The sequence below is a fragment of the Ursus americanus genome, chromosome X, assembly GCF_024610735.1.
Source record: "Ursus americanus isolate L20-20 chromosome X, mUrsAme1.1.p, whole genome shotgun sequence".
In the NCBI taxonomy this organism is placed as follows: Eukaryota; Metazoa; Chordata; class Mammalia; order Carnivora; family Ursidae; genus Ursus; species Ursus americanus.
The window spans coordinates 71047046-71068723 of record NC_142164.1 but is presented as its reverse complement, the minus strand read 5'-3'; the positions used below and the strand labels follow the sequence as shown (position 1 = coordinate 71068723).

At 41.0% G+C, this 21678-nt stretch overlaps 1 protein-coding gene across 8 annotated transcripts in view; it reads right to left on the bottom strand.

Moving 5' to 3' along the window:
* Positions 1-21678, bottom strand: part of ZC4H2 (zinc finger C4H2-type containing) — a 54271-nt gene that overhangs the window by 18131 nt on the left and 14462 nt on the right. For 2 of the 8 annotated variants that reach the window (XM_087860369.1, XM_087860370.1), the window contains one exon: positions 1982-2080. The exons of 3 other annotated variants lie outside the window; for them this stretch is intronic. Coding sequence is in view for 1 of the 5 variants with exons in the window: in XM_087860367.1 (XP_087716493.1) it covers positions 3146-3243 (98 nt within the window). In the remaining 4 variants the exon portion in view is untranslated. Of the gene's footprint in view, positions 1-1981; positions 2081-3145; positions 3257-21678 lie in introns of those variants that run through there. 3 more of the 8 variants (XM_045790867.2, XM_045790868.2, XM_087860367.1) reach the window with 3 other exon arrangements.

The following is a 21678-nucleotide window of genomic DNA, read 5'->3' as shown; positions in this document are numbered from 1 at the left end:
GACCAATGGAACAGAATAGAGAACCCAGAAATGGACCCTCAGTGCTTTGGGCAACAAATCTGTGACAAAACAGGAAAAAACATCCAGTGGAAAAAAAGACAGTCTCTTCAATAAATGGTGCTGGGAAAATTGGTCAGCTACATGCAGAAGAATGAAACTTGACCACTGTCTCCCACCATACACAAAGATAAACTCCAAATGGATGAAAGACCTCAATGTGAGACAGGAATCCATCAAAATCCTAGAGGAGAACATAGGCAGTAATCTCTTTGACATCGGCCACAGCAACTTCTTTCGTGACACATCTCCAAAGGCAAGAGAAGGAAAAGAAAAAACTAACTTGTGAGACGTCATCAAGATAAAAATCCTCTGCAGAGCCAAGAAAACAGTCAAAAAAACTAAGACGCAGCCCATGGAATGGGAGAAGATATTTGCGAATGACACTACAGATAAAAGACTGGTATCCAAGATCTACAAAGAACTTCTCAAAATCAATACACAAGAAACAAAGAAATCAAAAAATGGGCAGAAGATATGAACAGACACTTTTCCAATGAGGACATACAAATGGCTAACAGACACATGAAAAAAAGTTCAAAATCATTAGCCATCAGGGAAATTCAAATCAAAACCACACTGAGATACCACCTTATGCCAGTTAGAATGGCAAAAATAGACAAAGCAGGAAACAACAAATTTTGGAGAGGATGTGGAGAAAGGGGATCCCTCCTACTTTGTTGGTGGGAATGCAAGTTGGTACAGCCACTCTGGAAAACAGTGTGGAGGTCCCTCAAAAAGTTAAAAATTGAGCTACCCTTTGATCCCGACATTGCACTACTCAGTATTTACCTCAAAGATACAGACGTAGTGAAGAGAAGGGCCATATGCACCCCAATGTTCATAGCAGCATTGTCCACAATAGCTAAATCGTGGAAGGTGCTGAGATGCCCTTCAGCGGATGACTGGATTAAGAAGCTGCGGTCCATATATACAATGGAATATTACTCAGCCATCAGAAAGAACGATTACCCAACATTTGCAGCAAAATGGACAGGAGTGGAGGAGATAATGCTAAGCAAAATAAGTCAAGCAGAGAAAGACAGTTATCATATGCTTTCACTCATTTATGGAACATAATAAGTAGGAAGATCGGTAGGAAAAGAAAGGGAAGAAGAAAGGGGGGGTAAAGAGAAGGGGGAATGAACCACGAGAGACTATGGACTCTGGGAAACAAACTGAGGGTTTCAGGGTGGGGGAATGGAATAAGCCGGTGATGGGTATTAAGGAGGGCAAGTATTGCATGGTGCAGTGGGTGTTATACGCCAAGTAATGAATCATGGAACTTTACATCAAAAACCAGGGATGACTAACAGAATATAATAAAAAAATTATTATTAAAAAAAACAAAACTAAAAGGCATCCTCTGATATATGGGTATATATACTGGGTAGTTTGGGCTATGATTAAATTCAAGGGAAATGTCCTTTTTTTCTTAAATCTACAGAGTAGACATCATAATAGCTTCCTTCTCCTCACATATTCTATCCACCAAGTGGACAAAGAAATTTTATTAAGCAAGTACCATTTACTCTAACAGTGTGCTGGATCCTATGGGTAACTGATGAGTAGACCTCTTCCTTCAAATAAAAAATTGTGATCCAATATAGAAAATAGAACAAACTGTAACTATTATGGCTGAAGTGGAAGTGGGACCCCCAGCGTCCTTATTCTCTCTTCAAATCCAACTCTGCCTGATTCTATTAGAGTGACCTGTTATATACCTCTATGGAAATCCTAGGGCTCCTCAGAACATATTTCAAAGCCACCAATCAAATTCATCCTCTTCATTTCAGAGATGAAGAAACAAATGTTCAGAAAGGGCAAGGAACTAGCCTAAGAGCATGCGGCTATGTTCCGCTGGGTCCTCTAAATGTACAGACTTACACATGAAGCAATTTAAAATACAGATAATTATACACACAAGAGCTTTCTGGAGACTGGCACAATTTCATACTTCTCTCTGTAAACTCCTGTCACCCCTCACACTGCTTTGGCCATAAGCAGGGCTCAGCAATTACACCTGGAGTGACAAAACGAAACCAAATAGGTAGTAAGTTTAGGGTATTGACTGTAATTTAAGTAGACTCAGAGAAAGACATTACCATGGGTGGGGGGATTTGATTCATTCAGTCAACATTTATTGAGTCTATAAGTGCAAGGAACTGAGATGAAATTGGGTGTTCAGAAAAGTTCTGTTTAATCATAGTAGAGGTGTGTGTGTGTGTGTGTGTGTGTGTGTGTGTGTGTGTGTGTTTGTACTATGTTCCAGCAATTGTGCAAGGCATTTTATATGTCATCTGATTTAATCCCCATCATGACAATATGAATAGGTATGTTTAGTTTCATTTTCACAGATGAAAATTCTGAGGCTGAGAGAAGTAAAGTGCCTTGCCAATGATCACAAAGCCAGGTAGTGGAGACTCCACTGTGGTGAGCCTAATCAACTTTGGCACCATACCAAGGAACTTTCCTCATATGATAGATCTCAAGAGATAGAAAATAAGCCAATGGAGGTTAATGCTTGTCCTGGTGTAGTCATCGATTTTCAGGGTGAAATGAGGCATATCATGGAACCTCCTGGAACCTTGGAAATTCTACCTGAGAAATAGAACTCAGTGTAACTTTGCACAGAGGTCTTAGATGACTCCATGAGGTAGACTCTGCAACATATTTTGCCTTACAAGTGAGGAAAGCAACCAAGTCATTAAAGATGTGATTTTATGTGGAAAGTTTTGTAATGAAATCCTCCCAAGAGGCTAAAGTGCACCAGGTGTGGCCACGGAATCACAGGAAAACCACAACATACTTCCTTAACGTTACCCACATTCACTGGGGTCATAGTCTTACTTAACTATCGAACCAGGATATCTGACCTCCCTAGTCCATAGCCTATCCAGACAGAATCCTGAGTCAAAACAAAAACCACTCAGCTGACTTCTTTCCAATGGCTTTTTGCTAGCTAACATGGAGTAGGAAGTGTAGAGAGGAGGGGAGGTTCTAGGGCAATGGAATATCCATTTCTGGGTCAAGCTTGGCAGACTCATCTGTTATCCAGCTTTGGAGATGACTTAGCCCCAATACTCACACAACAAGCAGGGAAGGACAGCTGGGACCTGTAGGACTTGAGGACAGGCTGATCAAGTGAAGCCACTGGGTAGTGAAGATGGATGGAAAACTGCACATATTTGTTGATGAGCTATGAAAATGGTGAGAAGTGGACAGATTCAGAATATATTATATAGGTATAACCCACCAGGTCTTACTAATGCAGTGGTTTTTCAAGTGTGATCCCTGAAATAGCAGTAACACTATTGCCTGGGAACTTGTTAGAAATGCATATGCTTAGGCCCCACCTCTGATCTACTGAATCAGAAACTCTGGAGATGGGACCCAGCAATCTGTTTCAATGGTCCTCCAGGTAGAGCCTGATGCAAAACCAGTGTGCTAATGTTTGATAATCACTATGCCAATGTTTCCATGTAGGGGGTCAGAGAGAGGGAGGGATGAAGAATGATTCCAGATTTGGGGTAGGGGAGATATTTACTACTGATGGGGCAGACTAAGAAAGGAGAATGTTGGGGTAGGAGTGGAATTGAAAGTTCTGTTGGAGCCTGTTTGAGATCCAGTGACACATCCAATGGGTTTAGTTAAGTGGGAAGTTGGATATATGAGTCTGGAACTCAGGGAAGAGATCACAGCTATTTGTCTAAATTCTAAGATCCTTGAGAACAGGTCTAATTCACCTTAATGGTCCTCACAGAATATACCAGTCCAGTGTATGGCCCAAAACAGGTGGTTGGTAAATGTCACTGAATGAACGAAGGGGAGCAAGCTTTTCCTGCTTTCTCTGGTCTAGCTAGAATACTCCCTAAGTACTAAGTGTTCTTCCATTTAATACTTATTTGTTCATCTGGGAAAATAGCTACGTGAGAAAAGCAGATACCTTAGAACAGTTGAATTTGAAGACTTTCTTACAGCTCACTAGCAAATGCCAACTCTTTCCCATTCTCTTTCCTGTGATTAGCATTGTTTGGCTTGAATTGCCCATTCCTAAATTCCAGAGGTATCAGATCTCCTGTAACTGGCTGTTGAGTGAGCACTGGGGCTGTGTCAGTTCTCAAGCCAGATGAGAGAGGAACCTGCTGAAGCTTCCAGAACAATTACGGAAGGAAGGAAGGAAGGAAGGAAGGAAGGAAGGAAGGAAGGAAGGAAGGAGAAAGGAAGATACACGACAATTCAAAACTTGATAATGAGACAGAATGATGAGTGCAACAATAAATCTCCATATAGCTCCCTGTGGGAGCCCAAAAAGGTAGTAATCCCTTTGGACTGGTGAATTTGGAAGATTTTGGACAAGAAGTGGGGCTTGTTCTGGGTGTTTCTTGAGGCATAAGTAGGACTTACAGGCTTGGAATGAGGCAAGGGTGTTCAAGAAGAAGGGAATGACATTGGCAAAGGCCTGGGGGAGTAAAAGTGTATAAGAGAGCAAGGAACGTTCATGTAGATAAAGGATAGGTTGAATGAAGAGAAGTAGTAGCAGATGAGATTGGAAATGTGGGTCTGGGCCAGACTTGTGGGACAGAGGGGCATGAATGCAACAAATGTATGCAAATATCTGTCCAATAGACATACAGTAAGAAATGACCTACAGCAAGAAATTATTTTCAGAGTGTGACCCAATATACACATACATAGATAAAAACTTGAAACAAAATTTCTGAAAGGAATACTTACCATTTCATATGTAATGTATGCTGATATTTTCGATAATATTTTGTTATTTAAAAAATGTTTTATAGGATTGGAACAAGATAGTGGAAGAGTAGGGGATCTCATGTCATCCGGTCCCTTGAATTTAGCTAGTTAGCTATCAAATCATTCTGAACACCCATGAATTCAACCTAAGATGTAAGAAAAGACTTGCTAGAACTCTACAAATAGGAAAGTGATCACTTTTTGCAAAGTAGGAGGTGCGGAGAAGTGAATCAGAGGGTATATATAGCAAGATAAAGGGCTGGGGGAAGGATCCTCCATAAGACAGCTACCAGAAAGTGATATAGCCCCTGAGTGCAAAATCAGAACTTTCAGAAGTCTGCTCTAGTGAGAGATGTCCCTGCCTGAAAAGTGCTCAGGTGGTGAAGCAGGGCAGAATTATAGGTGGGACAGTGTGGTCTCAGGATCCCCAGGGTAACAGAAAGAATGGGGGTGCCTGAGCTGTGAGAGTTCCCAAGCACTGGATCAGGGAAATCGGTTGGGGTCAGGAAGCCCAGGAGTGGGCTTTCCTCTCGGTTTGCCATAAACCATGCACCATGGCACAATCAGGCTATGCTCTCCATGCGGCGGCCCTGCAAAGGGCAGAAACGTGGCCAAACCTTCTCCTTCCTTGGGGAGGGGGCACAGATCACCAGTAATTGGGCAACTGTTCTCACTGTGGGGGCCCTGTAAGTGGCAGGCCTCTGCAACCTTCCTCCCTCTCCCAGGAGGATCAGTGCGGGTATGCACTGCAAGAGTCTGCAGAGTTTGGTGCACACAAAAGTGAAGACTGCTTTTCCCTAATGGTTTACTGAAGAGAGGGGTCTGTGAATTTTCAGCTCTGGGGCTGGAGATCAGGGTGTCACCATTTTTGTTTTCATCCCTAAAACACCTCAGAAAGCCTTCAGGGAACAAAAGCCACAGAAAGCAACCCGAAGCAGCTTACACTGAGCCCAGACCCCTGGAAAAGAGCAGTGCAACTGCAACCAGGCAAACACCTGAGATTCAGTAAAGCAGGTCTCTCCCCCAGAAGACCAGCTGGCAAATACCAAGGTTACAAAGCACACAGAACTATAAAACTCCAGCATTAGGGAAAAATAGTATATAGAATTCAAAGTTGTTTTTTTCCCTCATGAATCTTTTATCTTTAAGTTTAAAATTTTCCTTTTCTTTTTTTCCCTATTTTTCCTTTACAACTAGTTTCTTATTTTATCAGCACACTGTTTTTAAGTCTTTTTTTTTTAATTTCAGTTTTACCTTTATGTTTTATAGCTATATTCTTCATTTTTGGTTTTCTCTCTCTCTCTCTCTCTCTATATATATATATGTGTGTGTGTGTGTGTGTGTGTGTGTGTGTGTTTTGGCTTTCTTTACAATTTTGGGATTTAATGTCTTCTAACAAACAGTACAACATACATGATATGATGAGCACTGGGTGTAATATGCAACTGATGAATCATTCAACACTACATCAAAAACTAATGATGTACTATATGTTGGCTAATTGAATTTAAATTAAAAAATACACCTAGAACCAAGTGGATCACCTGTTTTGTCCACCTGGGAGTTTATATTCTCCTTTTTCCTTTTTTTTTCATTCTCTCTCTCTCTCTTTTTTTTTTTTTTTTTGGCCTCACCTCTTCAGATTTGTCTAGTGTGTATTTAGCTTGGGTCATGGCTGATATTTTTTATTTTATTCTCTCATACAATCATTCTTCTCTAGGAAAAATGACTAGAAGGAGGAATTCACAACAAAGGAAAGAACCAGAGGTAATACTTACTGCCACAGATCTAATTGATATGAATATAGGTATAATGTCAGAACTGGAACTCAAGATAAGGATTATAAAGTTACTAGCTGGGCTTGAAAAAGCATAAAATACCAGAGAATTTCATAGTGCAGAAATAAAATCTAAAAGGGCTAAAATAAAAATGCCTTAACTGAGATACAGTCTAAAATGGATGATCTAACAGCTAGGGTAAATGAGGCAGAAGAGAGAGTCAGTGACATAGAAGACAAGACGATGAAAAGGAAAGAAGCTGAGGAAAAGAGATGAAAACAACTAATGGGCCATGAGGGGAGGCTCTGAGATATCAGCGATACAAAAAATGAAACAATATTAGAATTACTGGGGTCCCAGAGGAAGAAGAAAGAGAGATAGGGAGACAGAAGATATAGATGAGCAAATCATAGCTGAGTACTTTCCTAATCAGGGAAAGGAAACCAGCATTCAGGCCCAGGAGGTAGAGAAGCTGCCTCAAAATCAATAAATAAAGATCAACACCCCAACATATAATAGGGAAGCTTGCACATTTCAGAGATAAAGAGACAATCCTGAAAGCAGCATGAGACAGGAGGTTCTTAACCTAAGGTGGTAGAACTATTAGGCTGGTGGAAGACCTATCCACAGAGACCTGGCAGGCCAGAAATCTCTGGCATGTTATATTCAGGGTAATAAATAAGAAAAACATACAACGAAGAATACTTTATCCACCAAGGCTGTTATTCAGAATGGAAGGAGAGATAAAGAGCTTCCAGGACAGACAGAAACTAAAAGAATTTGTGACCACTAAACCTGTCCTTCAAGAAATATTAAAGGGGGGGCGCCTGGGTGGCACAGTCGTTAAGCGTCTGCCTTCGGCTCAGGGCGTGGTCCCGGTGTTCTGGGATCGAGCCCCACATCAGGCTCTTCTGCTATGAGCCTGCTTCTTCCTCTCCCACTCCACCTGCTGTGTTCCCTCTCTCGCTGGCTGTCTCTGTCAAATAAATAAATAAAATCTTTAAAAAAAAATATTAAAGGGGATCCTGTAAGCAAGGTGAGAGCCCAAAAGTAACATAAACCAGAAAGAAACAGAGACAATCTGCAGAAACAGGAACTTTCCAGGCAATACAATGGCACTAAATTCATATCTTTCAATAGTTACTCTGAATGTAAATTGGCTCAATGCTCCAATCAAAAAACATGTATCAGAATGGATAAAAAAACAAGACCCATCCATGTGCTGTCTACAAGAGACACATTTTAGACCTAAAGACACCTCCAGATTGAAAGTGAGGGGGTGGAGAACAATTTACCATGCTAACGGATCTCAAAAGAAAGCTCGGGTAGCAATCCTCATATCAGACAAATTAGATTTTAAACCAAAGACTGGAGTAAGTGATGAAGAGGGACACTATATCATACTTAAGGATCTATCCAACCAGAAGATCTAACAATTGTAAATATTTGTGCCTCCAACACAGGAGCAGCCAATTATACAAACCAATTAATAACCAAAGTAAAGAAACATTGATAATAATAAATTAATAGTAGGGGACTTCAACACCTCATTCACAGCAATGGACAGATCATCTAAGCAGAAGATCAACAAGGAAACAAGGACTTTGAATGACACACTGGACCAGATGGACTTCACAGATATATACAGAACATTTCATCCTAAAGCAAGAGAATATACATTCTTCTTGAGTGTACATGGAACATTCTCCAGAATAGATCACATACAGGGTCACAAATCAGGTTTCAACCAGTATCAAAAGATTAGGATTATTCTCTGCTTATTTTCAGACCACAGTGCTTTGAAATGTGAATTCAATCACAAGAGGAAATATGGAAGGAACTCAAACACTTGGAGGTTAAAGAGCATCCTACCAAAGAACGAATAGGTCAACCAGGACATTAAAAAAGAGTTAAAAGAATTCATGGAAACAAAGGAAAATGAAAACTCAGCTGTTCGAAACATTGGGATACAGCAAAGGTGGTCCTAAGAGGAAAGTGCATAGCAATACATCTAAGCCTTTCTCAAAAAATTAGAGAAGTCTCAAATACACGAGCTTAACTTACACCTAAAGGAGTTGGAGAAAGAACAGCAAATAATGTCTAAACCAAGCAGAAAAAGAGAAATAATCAAGATTAGAGCAAAAATTAATGAAACAGAAGCCACAACAACACTAGAACAGATCAATGAAACTAGAAGTTGGTTCTTTTAAAGAATTAATAAGATTGATGTTCCCAAGAACATGAGCCAAGATGGTGGAAGAGTAGGTAGGGGTCTCAGTTCATCTGGTCACTTGAATTAAGCTGTATAACTATCAAACCATTCTGAACACCCATGAATTCATCCTGAGATATAAGAAAAATTTATCTAGAAATCTACAAGTAGAAAGCCTACTTATTGAAAGGTAGGAGGTGTGGAGAAGTGAATCTGAAGGGAGATATCAGAAGATAAACAGAGAGGGGAGGGAGCCTCAATAACTGGCTAGAGCCCCAAAGTGATAGAGCCCCGAAGGGCAAAACTGGGACCCTTAGAAATCTGCACCAGATACATCCCTTCCTGAAAGGTGTGCAGGTGGCAGAACGGGGCAGGATCCTAGGTGTGACAGGGTGGTCTCAGGATCCCTGGGGTCACAGAAAGAATGGGGGTGCCTGAGGTGGCAGAGTTCCCAAGTATTGGAGTGGGGAAATGGATTGCAGTCAGTGAGCTGAGGAGGGGACTCTGAGCTCAGGTGGCCATAATCCGTGAGCAGGACCCAATCAAGTGACTGCTTTCCACTTGGGCACCAAGCAGCAGACTGGAATGCAGAGATCATCCACCACCCCCCAGGAGGGGTGGGATGGGTGTGCCCACAATCTGGCAACAGCTTTCAGGGCAGGGGTCCCATAAACAATAGTACAGAGACACTCAGCTGCCCCCCTCCCATGGCGAGGGGCAGACGCAGAACACGCATGATCACAGGACCACTCTTGGCATCAGGGCCTTACAAAAGGCAGTAATGCGAGACCCTTGGACTCCCCTGGGGAGGATTGCTATGGGCATGCACCGCACATTCTGCAGAGTTTGACACACAAGAAAGTGAAGATGTTCTATCCCAGAGGGTTAACTAAATAAAAGGACTGCGATCTTTTGACTCTCAGCTGGAGAATGGTGCATGACCATCTTTATTTTGATCCTCTAACGAGGCAAAGAAAGCCTTCAGAGAACAAAAGCCACGCAGAGGACCAGCTCATATGGAGCCTATCCCCCTGACAAAGGGGTGGTGCAAAGCTGTCCAGAAAAAGACACGTGAGAAGTAGCACAGCAGGCCCCTACCCCAGAAGACCAATTGTAAGAATAGGTGCACAACAAATTTATGGATCCCACAAGACTGTTAAAATCAATTGCTAGGGGAAAACAGCATATAGAACTTGTGGAATTTCTCATGATTCGTTTATCTCTCAGTCTAAAATTTTCCATTTCTTTTTTTTTTTCACTTTTCAACTAGTTTCTTATTTTATCGACACTTTCTTTCTAAGTTGCTTTTTAACTTTTATTTTATACATATATATGCTTCAGTTTTGGCTGTTTTTTGATCTATTCAATTTTATTTTTGTATATATGTACACATACACACATACATAAGTTTTCTATCTTTGCAATATTGGGATTCAGTGTCTTCCAACACACAGACCAAAACTCATTCAGAAATAAGTGGATCGATGGGGAGGGGTTAAGATGGCAGAGGAGTAGGGGACTCCTTTTACAGCTGGTTCCCTGAGTCGAGTTGGATAGGTAACAGACCAGCCCGAACATCAACGGAATCAGCCTGAGACGCAAGAAGATACATCTGGATCTCTACAAATGAACATCTCCAGCGCTGAGTATTGAGGTACAAAGCCGGGAGCCATGAAACCACGCACAGATATTGGAAGATAAACAGAAGGGGGACGGAGCTGCCGTATTCCGGCACTGGGAAGTGGTAGCCACCTGCACTGGGGAGCGGGTGGACACGTGGACGGGGTGGACTCACGGACAGACACTCTAGAGAGAGCAGATTGACACCCTGAGCCTGGAAACGTGTGCGACCAGTCTGAAAACTGGAGCACTGAAATGCGCACAAACCACACTGAAATGGAGCTCTGGAGCGCGCGGGGGCAGCTGGGGGCTGGCGGTGTTAGAAACACAAAGGACAGAGACGCGCCGGCCCTGGAAGTGAGGCCTGGGACGCCGGGTGTGGGGCGCAAATCCCAGGACGCTGCAGGGTTGAGCAGCACCAACAGAAACAGAGTTAAAGTGCCCAGATCATCAGTGGAGAACGGCCCGCGATCCCCTCTGTTCTGTGACAGAGGCTGAGATTCGGCCACTGCTGCTCTGTCTCTCAGAAAAGGCACAGCAAACCGCCAGTGAAAGCCACCAGAGAACAAAAGCCTGGAAATACCGGCTCACAGCGTGCCCATCCCCATCCCCCCTCACAGGAGACATGGAGACCCGACCCAAACAGGGTTGCCTGAGTATTGGCATGGCAGGTCCCTCCCCCAGAAGGCAGGCTGAAAAATCAAGAAGCCCACATCCCTAAGATCACTATAAAACAAGGGCACACGGCCTGGGTCCTGGTCAATAATTTGGGCTCTGGACAGCCCTGCAACCTCTCCTCATCAGAATGACTAGAAAGAGAAATCCTCCCCAAGCAAAGAAAAGACAATGAGTCTGTGGCCTCTGGCACGGAACTAATGGATATGAATGTAACCAAATTCTCAGAAATGGAAGTCAGAGTAACAATGGTCAAGATGATGTGTAGACTTGAAAAAAGTATTAACCAAAATGTTAATGAGAATATAGAATCTCTATGGGCAGAAATGAGAGCGAATCTGGCAGAAATTAAAAATTCTATGAGCCAAAAGTAGTCAAAACTAGAGGCTATGACGGCCAGGGTAAATGAGGCAGAGGAACGTATTAGCGAATTGAAGGATGGGTTAGTAGAAGAAAAAGCGAAAATAGAAGCTAGACTTAAAAAAATCCACGCCCACGAATGTAGGTTATGGGAGATTACTGACTCAATGAAACGATCCAATGTCAGAATCATCAGCATCCCCGAGGGAGTGGAGAAAAACAAAGATCTAGAAGAGATATTTGAACAAATTATAGGTGAGAACTTCCCTAAAATAGCAAGGGAAACAAACATTCGTGTCCAAGAGGCAGAGAGGACCCCTCCCAAGCTCAACCACGACAAAGCTATGCCACATCACATCATAGTGCATTTTGCAAATATTAGATCCAAGGATACAGTAATGAAAGCGGCCAGGGCAAAGAAATTTCTCATGTTCCAAAGCAAAGGTATCAGAATTACATCAGACCTGTCTACACAGACCTGGAATGAGAGAAAGGGGGGGGGGCATTTTTAAAGCTCTTTCAGAGAAAAACATGCAGCCAAGGATCCTTTATCCAGCAAGGCTGTCATTCAGAATGGATGGAGAAATAAAGACCTTCCAGAATCGCCAGTCATTAACCAATTTCATGACGACGAAACCAGCCCTACAGGAGATATTAAGGGGGGTTCTATAAAGGTAAAAAGGCCCCAAGAGTGATACAGAACAGAAAGTCACAACCGATACAAACAAAGACTTTACAGGCAACATGGCATCATTAAAATCATAACTCTCAGGATTCATCTCAATGCTAATAGCTTAAATGCTCCCATAAAACGCCACAGGGTTGCAGATTGGATAAAAAGAAATGACCCATCCATTTGCTGTCTACAAGAGACTCATTTTGAACCCAAAGATACATTCAGACTGAAAGTAAAGGGATGGAGTACCATCTTTCATGCATGTGGACCTCAAAAGAAAGCTGGATAGCAATTCTCATATCAGACAGATTGGATTTTAAACTAAAGACTATAGTTAGAGACACAGAAGGGCACTATATTATTCTTAAAGGATGTATCCAACAAGTGGATATGACAATTATAAATATATATGCCCCCAACAGGGGAGCAGCAAGATACACAAGCCATCTATTAACCAGAATAAAGAGACATAGAGATAAAAATATGTTAATAGTAGGGGACCTCAACACCCCACTATCAGAAATAGACAGAACACCCTTACAAAAACTAAGCAAAGAATCAAAAGCTCTGAATGCCATACTCGATGAGTTGGACCTCATAAGTATATATAGAACACTATACCGCAGAACCAAAGAATACTCATTCTATTCTAATGCCCATGGAACATTCTCATGAACAGACCATGTTCTGTGACACAAAACAGGTCTCAACCGATACCAAAAGAGTGAAATTATTCCCTGCATATTCTGAGACCATAATGCTTTGAAGGTGGAACTCAACCACAAGGAAAAATTTGGAAGAAATTAAAACACTTGGAGACTAAGAACCATCCAGCTCAGGAATGATTCGAAAAAACAGGAAATGAAAAATCAAATTAAACAATTTATGGAGACCAACAAGAATGAAAACACAATGGTCCAAAACCTATGGAATACTGCAAAGGCAGTCCTAAGGGGGAAATAAATAGCCATCCAATCCTCACTCAAAAGAACAGAAAAATCTAAAATGCAGTTTATATACCTCACCTCAAGATGCTGGAACAGCATCAGAGGGGCAGGTCTAATTCATGCACGAGGAAGCACTTCACCAAAATTAGAGCAGAAATCAACGAATTAGAAACCAGGAGCACAGTAGAGCAGATCAACAGAGCGAGAAGCTGGTTCTTTGAGAGAATTAATAACATTGACAGACCTCTGGCAAGGCTTCTCCAAAAGAATAGAGAAAGGACCCAAATTAATAAAATTATGAATGAAAAAGAGAGGTCACAACCAACACAAATGAAATTGGAAGGATTATTAGAAACTTTTAACAACAGCTTTATGCAAATGAATTAAGCAATCTGGAAGAGATGGAGGCCTTCCTGGAAACCCATAAACTACCAAGACTGAAACAGGAAGAAATTGATTCTTGAAACAGGCCAATTTATTATGAAGAGATTGAGTCAGGGATAAACAATATTCCAAAAAATAACACTCCAGGCCAGGATGGTTTTCCTGGGGAATTCTACCAAACATTCAATGAAGAAATAATACCTATTTTCCTAAAGCTATTTCAAAAAATAGAAACAGAAGGAAAGCTGCCAAACTCATTCTATGAGGCCAATATTACCTTGATCCCCAAAGCAGGCAAAGCCCCCCCAGAAAAGGAGAAGTACAGACCGATTTCCCTAATGAATATGGATGCCAAAATCCTCAACAAGATCCTGGTAAATACAATCCAACTGTACATTGAAAAGATTATCCATCATGACAAGTGGGATTCATCCCTGGGATGCAGGGGTGGTACAACATTCACAAATCTATCAGTGTCTTAGATTTTATTCAGAAACAGAAATTCAGAAATCATATGATTCTCTCAATACATGCAGAAAAAGCATTTGACAAAATACAGCATCCTATCCTGATTAAAATCTTCAGAGCGTAGGAATAGAGGGTTCATTTCTCAAGCTCATAAAAGACATCTATGAAAAGCCTACTGCAAATATTATTCTCAATGGGGAAAAGCTGGAAGCCTTTCCCTTAAGATCAGGAACACGACAAGGATGCCCACTCTCGCCACTATTATTCAACATAGTACTAGAAGTCCTCGCAACAGCAATCAGACAACAAAAAGGGATCAAAGGTATCCAAATTGGCAAAGAAGAAGTCAAACTGTCTCTCCTTGCAGATGACATGATACTCTATATGGAAAACCCAAAAGAATCCACTCCCAAACTATTAGAAATTATAGAGCAGTTCAGGAATGTGGTGGGATACAAAATCTCAATGCTCAGAAATCAGTTGCTTTTCTATACACGAACAATGACACTGAAGAAAGAGAAATTAGGGAATCCATTCCAATTAAAATAGCACCAAAAACCATAGGTTACCTTGGAATTAACTTAACCAGAGACGTAAAGGACCTATATTCTAGAAACTATAAATCACTCTTGAAAGACATTGAAGAAGACACAAAAAGATGGAAAAATATTCCATGCTCATGGATCAGAAGAATTAACATAGTTAAAATATCCATGCTACCCAGATCAATCTACACTTTCAATGATATCCCTATCAAAATACCGATGATATTTTTCAAGGAACTGGAACAAATAGTCCTTAAATTTGTATGGAACTGGAAAAGGAACCGAATCGCCAAGGAACTGTTGAAAAGGAAAAACAAAGCTGGGGGCATCACAATGCCAGATTTCGAGCTGTACTACAAAGCTGTGATCACAAAGACAGCATGGAACTGGCACAAAACAGACACATAGACCCATGGAACAGAATAGAGAACCCAGAAATGGACCCTCGGCTCTTTGGGCAACTAATCTTTGATAAAGCAGGAAAAAATATCCGGTGGAAAAAAGACAGTCTCTTCAATAAATGGTGCTGGGAAAATTGGACAGCTACATGCAAAAGAATGAAACTTGACCACTCTCTCACACCATACACAAAGATAAACTCCAAATGGATGAAAGATCTCGATGTGAGACAGGAATCCATCAAAATGCTGGAGGACAACATAGGCAACAACCTCTACGACATTGGCCAAAGCAACCTTTTTCATGGCACATCTCCAAAAGCAAGAGAAACAAAAGATAAAATGAACATGTGGGACTTCATCAAAATAAAAAGCTTCTGCATAGCCAAGGAAACAATAAAAAAAACTAAGATGCAGACCACGAAATGGGAGAAGATATTTGCGAATGACACTACAGATAAAAGACTGGTATCCAAGATCTACAAAAAACTTCTCAAACTCAATACATGAGAAACAAATAAACAAATCATAAAATGGGCAGAAGATATGAACAGACACTTTTCCAATGAGGACATACAAACGGCTAACAGATACATGAAAAAATGTTCAAAATCATTAGCCATCAGGGAAATTCAAATCAAAACCACACTAAGATACCACCTTATGCCAGTTCGAATGGCACAAATAAACAAGGCAGGAAACAGCAATTGCTGGAGAGGATGTGGAGAAAGGGGATCCCTCCTACATTGTTGGTGGGAATGCAGGTTGGTGCAGCCACTCTGGAAAACAGTGTGGAGGTCCCTTAGAAAGTTAAAAATTGAGCTACCCTATGACCCAGCCATTGCAATACCAGGTATTTACCCAAAAGATACAGACGTAGTGAAGAGAAGGGCCATATGCACCCCAATGTTCATAGCAGCATTATCCACAATAGCCAAATCGTGGAAGGAACCGAGACGCCCTTCAACGGATGACTGGATTAAGAAGCTATGGTCCATATATACAATGGAATATTACTCAGCTATCAGAAAGAACGAGTTCTCAACATTTGCTGCAACATGGACGGCACTGGAGGAGATAATGCTAAGTGAAATAAGTCAAGCAGAGAAAGACAATTATATGATTTCTCTCATCTATGGAACATAAGAACTAGGAAGATCGGTAGGGGAAGAATGGATAAAGAAAGGGGGGTAATCAGATGGGGGAGTGAAGCATTGGAGACTATGGACTCTGAGAAACAAACTGAGGGCTTCAGAGGGGAGGGGGTGGGGGAATGGGATAGACTGGTGATGGGTAGTAAGGAGGGCACATATTGCATGGTGCACTGGGTGTTATACGCAACTAATGAATCATCGAACCTTGCATCAGAAACCAGGGATGTACTGTATGGTGACTAACATAATGTAATTAAAAAACATTAAAAAAAAAGAAATCACTTAAAAATAAAATCTTAAAAAAAAAGGAATAAGTGGATCACCCATTTTGTCTACCTTGTGAGATTATATTCTTTCTCCCCCCACTAACATTTTCTTTGTTTCCTTTTCTTCTGTTTTGTTTTTGTTTGCTTTTCTGGTTTGTTTTCTGACTGCTTCAGATTTTTCTACTCTGTATTTTGCTTGGGTCATGGTTGATATTTTTTGATTCTCCTCACTCGCTCATCCATTGTACTTTGGGCAAATTAACTGCAGGAGGAAATGGCAATAAAAGAAAGAAGTAGAGGTAATATTCTCTGCCACACACCTAACCAATAAGGATATAAGTACGATGTCAGAGATGGAATTCAGGATAACAATTATAAAGTTAATACACAAATAATGAATCATGGAACACTACATCAAAAACTAAGGATGTACTGCACGGTGACTAACATAACATAATAAAAAATTATTATTAAAAAAATAAATAAAAGTGGGGCGCCTGGGAGGCACAGCGGTTAAGCGTCTGCCTTCGGCTCAGGGCGTGATCCCGGCATTGTGGGATTGAGCCCCACATCAGGCTCCTCCGCTGTGAGCCTGCTTCTTCCTCTCCCACTCCCCTGATTGTGTTCCCTCTCTCGCTGGCTGTCTCTATCTCTGTCGAATAAATAAATAAAATCTTTAAAACTAAATAAATAAAGTTAATAGCTGGGCTTGAAAAAAACAAAAGGCACTAGAGAATCTCATAGTACATAAATGAGATCTAATCAGGCTGAAATTAAAATGCTATAACTGAGATGCAGTCTAAATTGGATGCTAAAACAGCTATGGTGACTGAGGCAGAAGAGAGAGTAAGTAATCTACAATACAGGTTGAGGAAGAGGGAAAAAGATGGCAAAGGAGAAGGGGTCCCCTCTTTCAGCTGGCCCCCTGAGTCGAGCTGAATATGTACCAGACCATCCTGAAGACCCACAGAATCAGCCTTAGACGCAGGAAGATACATCTAGATCTCTACAAATGAACATCTCCAGCATTGAGTATTGAGGTATGAAGCAGGGAGCTGTGAATCTGCGCACAGATATTGGAAGATAAATGGAATGGGGAGGGAGCCGCCATGTTCAGATGCCGGGGAGCAGTAGACTCCTGAACTGGGGAGCTGGCCGGACTGGTGGACTGGCACCCTCAAAAAAACAGATGGAGACCGTGAGCCTAGGAATGTATGTGACCATACTGAAAACTGGAGCTCCGGAGCGCTCACTAGAACTGGACTAAAACTGGGAGCTTGGGAGCATGCACTTCCAAACTAAAAACTGGAGCTCTGGAGCGCTCACTCGAACTACACTGAAACCGAGTGCTCGGGAGCGGGCATGCACACAACCAGACTGAAAACTGGAGCTCTGGTTTTAGAAACTTTCATCAACAGCTTTCTGCCAATAAATTAAACAATCTGGAAGAAATGGATGCCTTCCTGGAAACCTACAAACCACCAAGACAAAAACAGGAAGAAATTGATTATTTAAACAGATGGATTAAATATGAAGAGATTGAAGCAGTGATGAAAAACCTCCCCAAAAACAAGAGTCCAGGGCCCGATTGATTCCCTGGGGAATTCTACCAAACATTCAAAGAAGAAAAAATACCTGTTCTTCTGAAACTGTTTCAAAAAATAGAAACAGAAGGAAAACTACCAAACTCATTCTATGAGGCCAGTATTACCTTGATCCCCAAACCAGGCAAAGACCACATCAAAAAGAATTACAGACCGATAACCCTGATGAATATGGACGCCATAATTCTCAACAAGATCCAACAGTACATTAAAAGGATTATCCATCATAACCAAGTGGGATTCATCCCTGGGGTGCAAGGGTGGTTCAACATTCACAAATCGATCAGTGTGATAGATCATATCAACAAGAGTCACGAACCATACAATACTCTCAATTGATGCAGAAAAAGCATTTGACAAAATACTAGCATCCTTTCCTGATTAAAACACTTTAGAGTGTAAGGATAGAGGGTACATTACTCAATTGCATAAAAACCATCTTTGAAAAGCCTACAGTGAATATCATTCTTAATGGGGAAAAGCTGAAAGCCTTTCCGTAAGATCAGGAACACGACAAGGATGCCCTCTCTTGCCATTATTATTCAACATAGTACTAGAATTCCTTGCAACAGCAATCAGACAACAAAAAGGGATAAAATGTATTAAAATTGGCAAAGAGGAAGTCAAACTGTCTCTCCTCACAGATGACATAATACTCTATATGGAAAACCCAAAAGAATCCACTCCCAAACTACTAAAAGTTATAGAGCAATTCAATAAACTGGTGGGATACAAAATTAATGCTCAGAAGTCAGTTGCATTTCTACACATGAACAATGAGACTGAAGAAAGAGAAAAATCATACGATATCTCAGAATTAACTTAACCAGAGATGTAAAGGAACTATATTATAGAAACTACAAATCACTCTTGAAAGACATTGAAGAAGACACAAAAAGATGGAAAAATATTCCATGCTCATGGATCGGAAGAATAAACATAGTTAAAAAGTCTATGTTACCCTTAGCAATTTACACTTACAATGCTGATCAAAATACCAATGACATTTTTCAAAGAACTGGAACAAACAGCCCTTAAATTTGTGTCAACCAGAAGAGGCCCTGAATCGCCAAGGGACTGGTGAAAAGGAAAAACAAAACTGGGGACATCACAATGCCGGATTTCAAGCTGTACTACAAAGCTGTGATCACAAAGACAGCATGGTACTGGCACAAAAACAGACACATAGACCAATGGAACAGAAGAGAGAAAAGAATAGAGAATGGACCCTCGGCTCTTTGGGCAACTAATCCTTGACAAAGCAGGAAAAAACATCCGGTGTAAAAAGGACAGTCTCTTCACTCAATGGTGCTGGGAAAATTGGGCAGATATATGCAAAAGAATGAAACTTGACCACTCCCTCACACCATACACAATGATAAACTCCAAATGGATGAAAGACCTCGATGTGAGACAGGAATCCATCAAAATCCTAGAGGAGAACATAGGTAGCATCCTCTACGACATTGGCCACAGCAACCTTTTTCATGACACATCTCCAAAGGCAAGAGAAAAAAAAGAAAAAATGAACTTGTGGGACTTCATCAAGATAAAAAGCTTCTGCAAAGCCAAAGAAACAGTCAAAAAAACTAAGAGGCAGCCCACGGAATGGGAGAAGATATTTGCAAATGATACTACAGATGAAAGTTTACTATCCAGTATCTACAAAGAACCTCTCAAACTCAATACAAGGGAAACAAATAATCAAATCAAAAAATGGGCAGAAGATATGAACAGACATTTTTCCAATGAAGATGTAGAAATGGCTAAAAGACACATGAAAAAATGTTCAAAATCATTAGCCATCAGGGAAATTCAAATCAAAACCACACTAAGATACCACCTTATGCCAGTTAGAACGGCAAAAATTGACAAGGCAAGAAACAACAATTGCTGGAGAGGATGTGGAGAAAGGGGATCCCTCCCACATTGTTGGTGGGAATGCAAGTTGGTACAACCACTCTGGAAAACAGTGTGGAGGTCCCTTAAAAAGTTAAAAATTGAGCTGCCCTATGACCCAGCCATTGCAATACTGGGTATTTACCCCAAAGATACAGACGTAGTGAAGAGAAGGGCCATATGCACCCCAATGTTCATCCACAATAGCTAAATTGTGGAAGGAGCTGAGATGACCTTCAACCGATGACTGGATGAAGATGTGGTCCATATATACAACGGAGTATTACTGAGCCATCAAAAAGAACGATTTCACAACATTTGCAGCGACATGGATGGGAGTGGAAGAGATAATGCTGAGCGAAATAAGTCAAGCAGAGAAAGACAATTATCATATGGTTTCACTCATTTGTGGAACATAAGAAGTAGGAAGATCGGTAAGAGAAGAAAGGGAAGAAGAAAGGGGAGTAAACAGAAGGGGGAATGAGCCATGAGAAATTATGGACTCTGGGAAAAAAACTGAGGGCTTCAGAGGGGAGGGTCCTTGGGGAATGGGATAGGCTGGTGATAGGTAGTAAGGAGGGCACGTATTGCATGGTGCACTGGGTGTTATATGCAACTAATGAATCATGGAACTTTACAACAAAAACTAAGGATGTACTGTATGGAGACTAACATAATATAGTAAAAAATTATTATTAAAAAAAGAACACAAGTTGGTCCATATATACAATGGAATATTACTCAGCTATCAGAAAGAATGAGTTCTCAACATTTGCTGCAACATGGATGGCACTGGAGGAGATAATGCTAAGTGAAATAAGTCAAGCAGAGAAAGACAACTATCATATGATTTCTCTCATCTATGGAACATAAGAACTAGGATGATCAGTAGGGGAAGAAAGGGATAAAGAAAGGGGGGGTAATCAGAAGGGGGAATGAAACATGAGAGACTATGGACTATGAGAAACAAACTGAGGGCCTCAGAGGGGAGGGGGTGGGGGAATGGGATAGGCCGGTGATGGGTAGTAAGGAGGGCACGTATTGCATGGTGCACTGGGTGTTATATGCAACTAATGAATCATCGAGCCCTACATCGGAAACCAGGGATGTACTGTATGGTGACTAATATAATATAATATAATATAACATAATATAATAAAAAATCATTAAAAAAAAGAACACAAGTTGATAGAAATAAAGGAAATTGAGAAAAAGAGAAAAACTACTAATAGCCCATGAAAATAGACTTCAAGAAATCAATGATGTCCTGAAACGTACCAATGTTAAATTAATGGGGTGCTGGAGGGTGAAGAGAGAGAGAGCCAGAAGGTATATTTGAGCAAATCATAGGTGAGAACTCCCCTAATATGGGGAAGGAAACAGGTATTTATGTCCAGGAGGTAGAGAGGATTCGCTTCCCACGTCAGTAAGAATAGATCAACACCCTAATATACAATAGTGAGGCTTGCAAATTTCAGAGAAAAAGAGAAAAATCCTAGAGCAGCTCAAGACAAAAGTCTCCTTAGCTACAGAGGGAGGAATTTCAGAATAACATGAGACCTATTCACAGAAACCTGGCAGGCCAGAAAGGGCTGGCATCATATACTCGGGGTACTAAATGAGAAGAACATGTAGCCAAGAATACTTTATCCAACAAGGCCGTCATTCATAATGGAAGGGGAGATAAAGAGCTGCCAGGACAGACAGAAACTGAAGGAATACGATACCACCAAACCAACCTTCAACAAATATTAAGGGGATTCTGTAGTCTGACAGCCCGAGAGAAAACAGACCAGAAATAAACAGACAAGCTACAGAAACAGGGACATTACAGGTAATACAGTGACACTAAATTCGTATCTTTCAATAGTTACTCT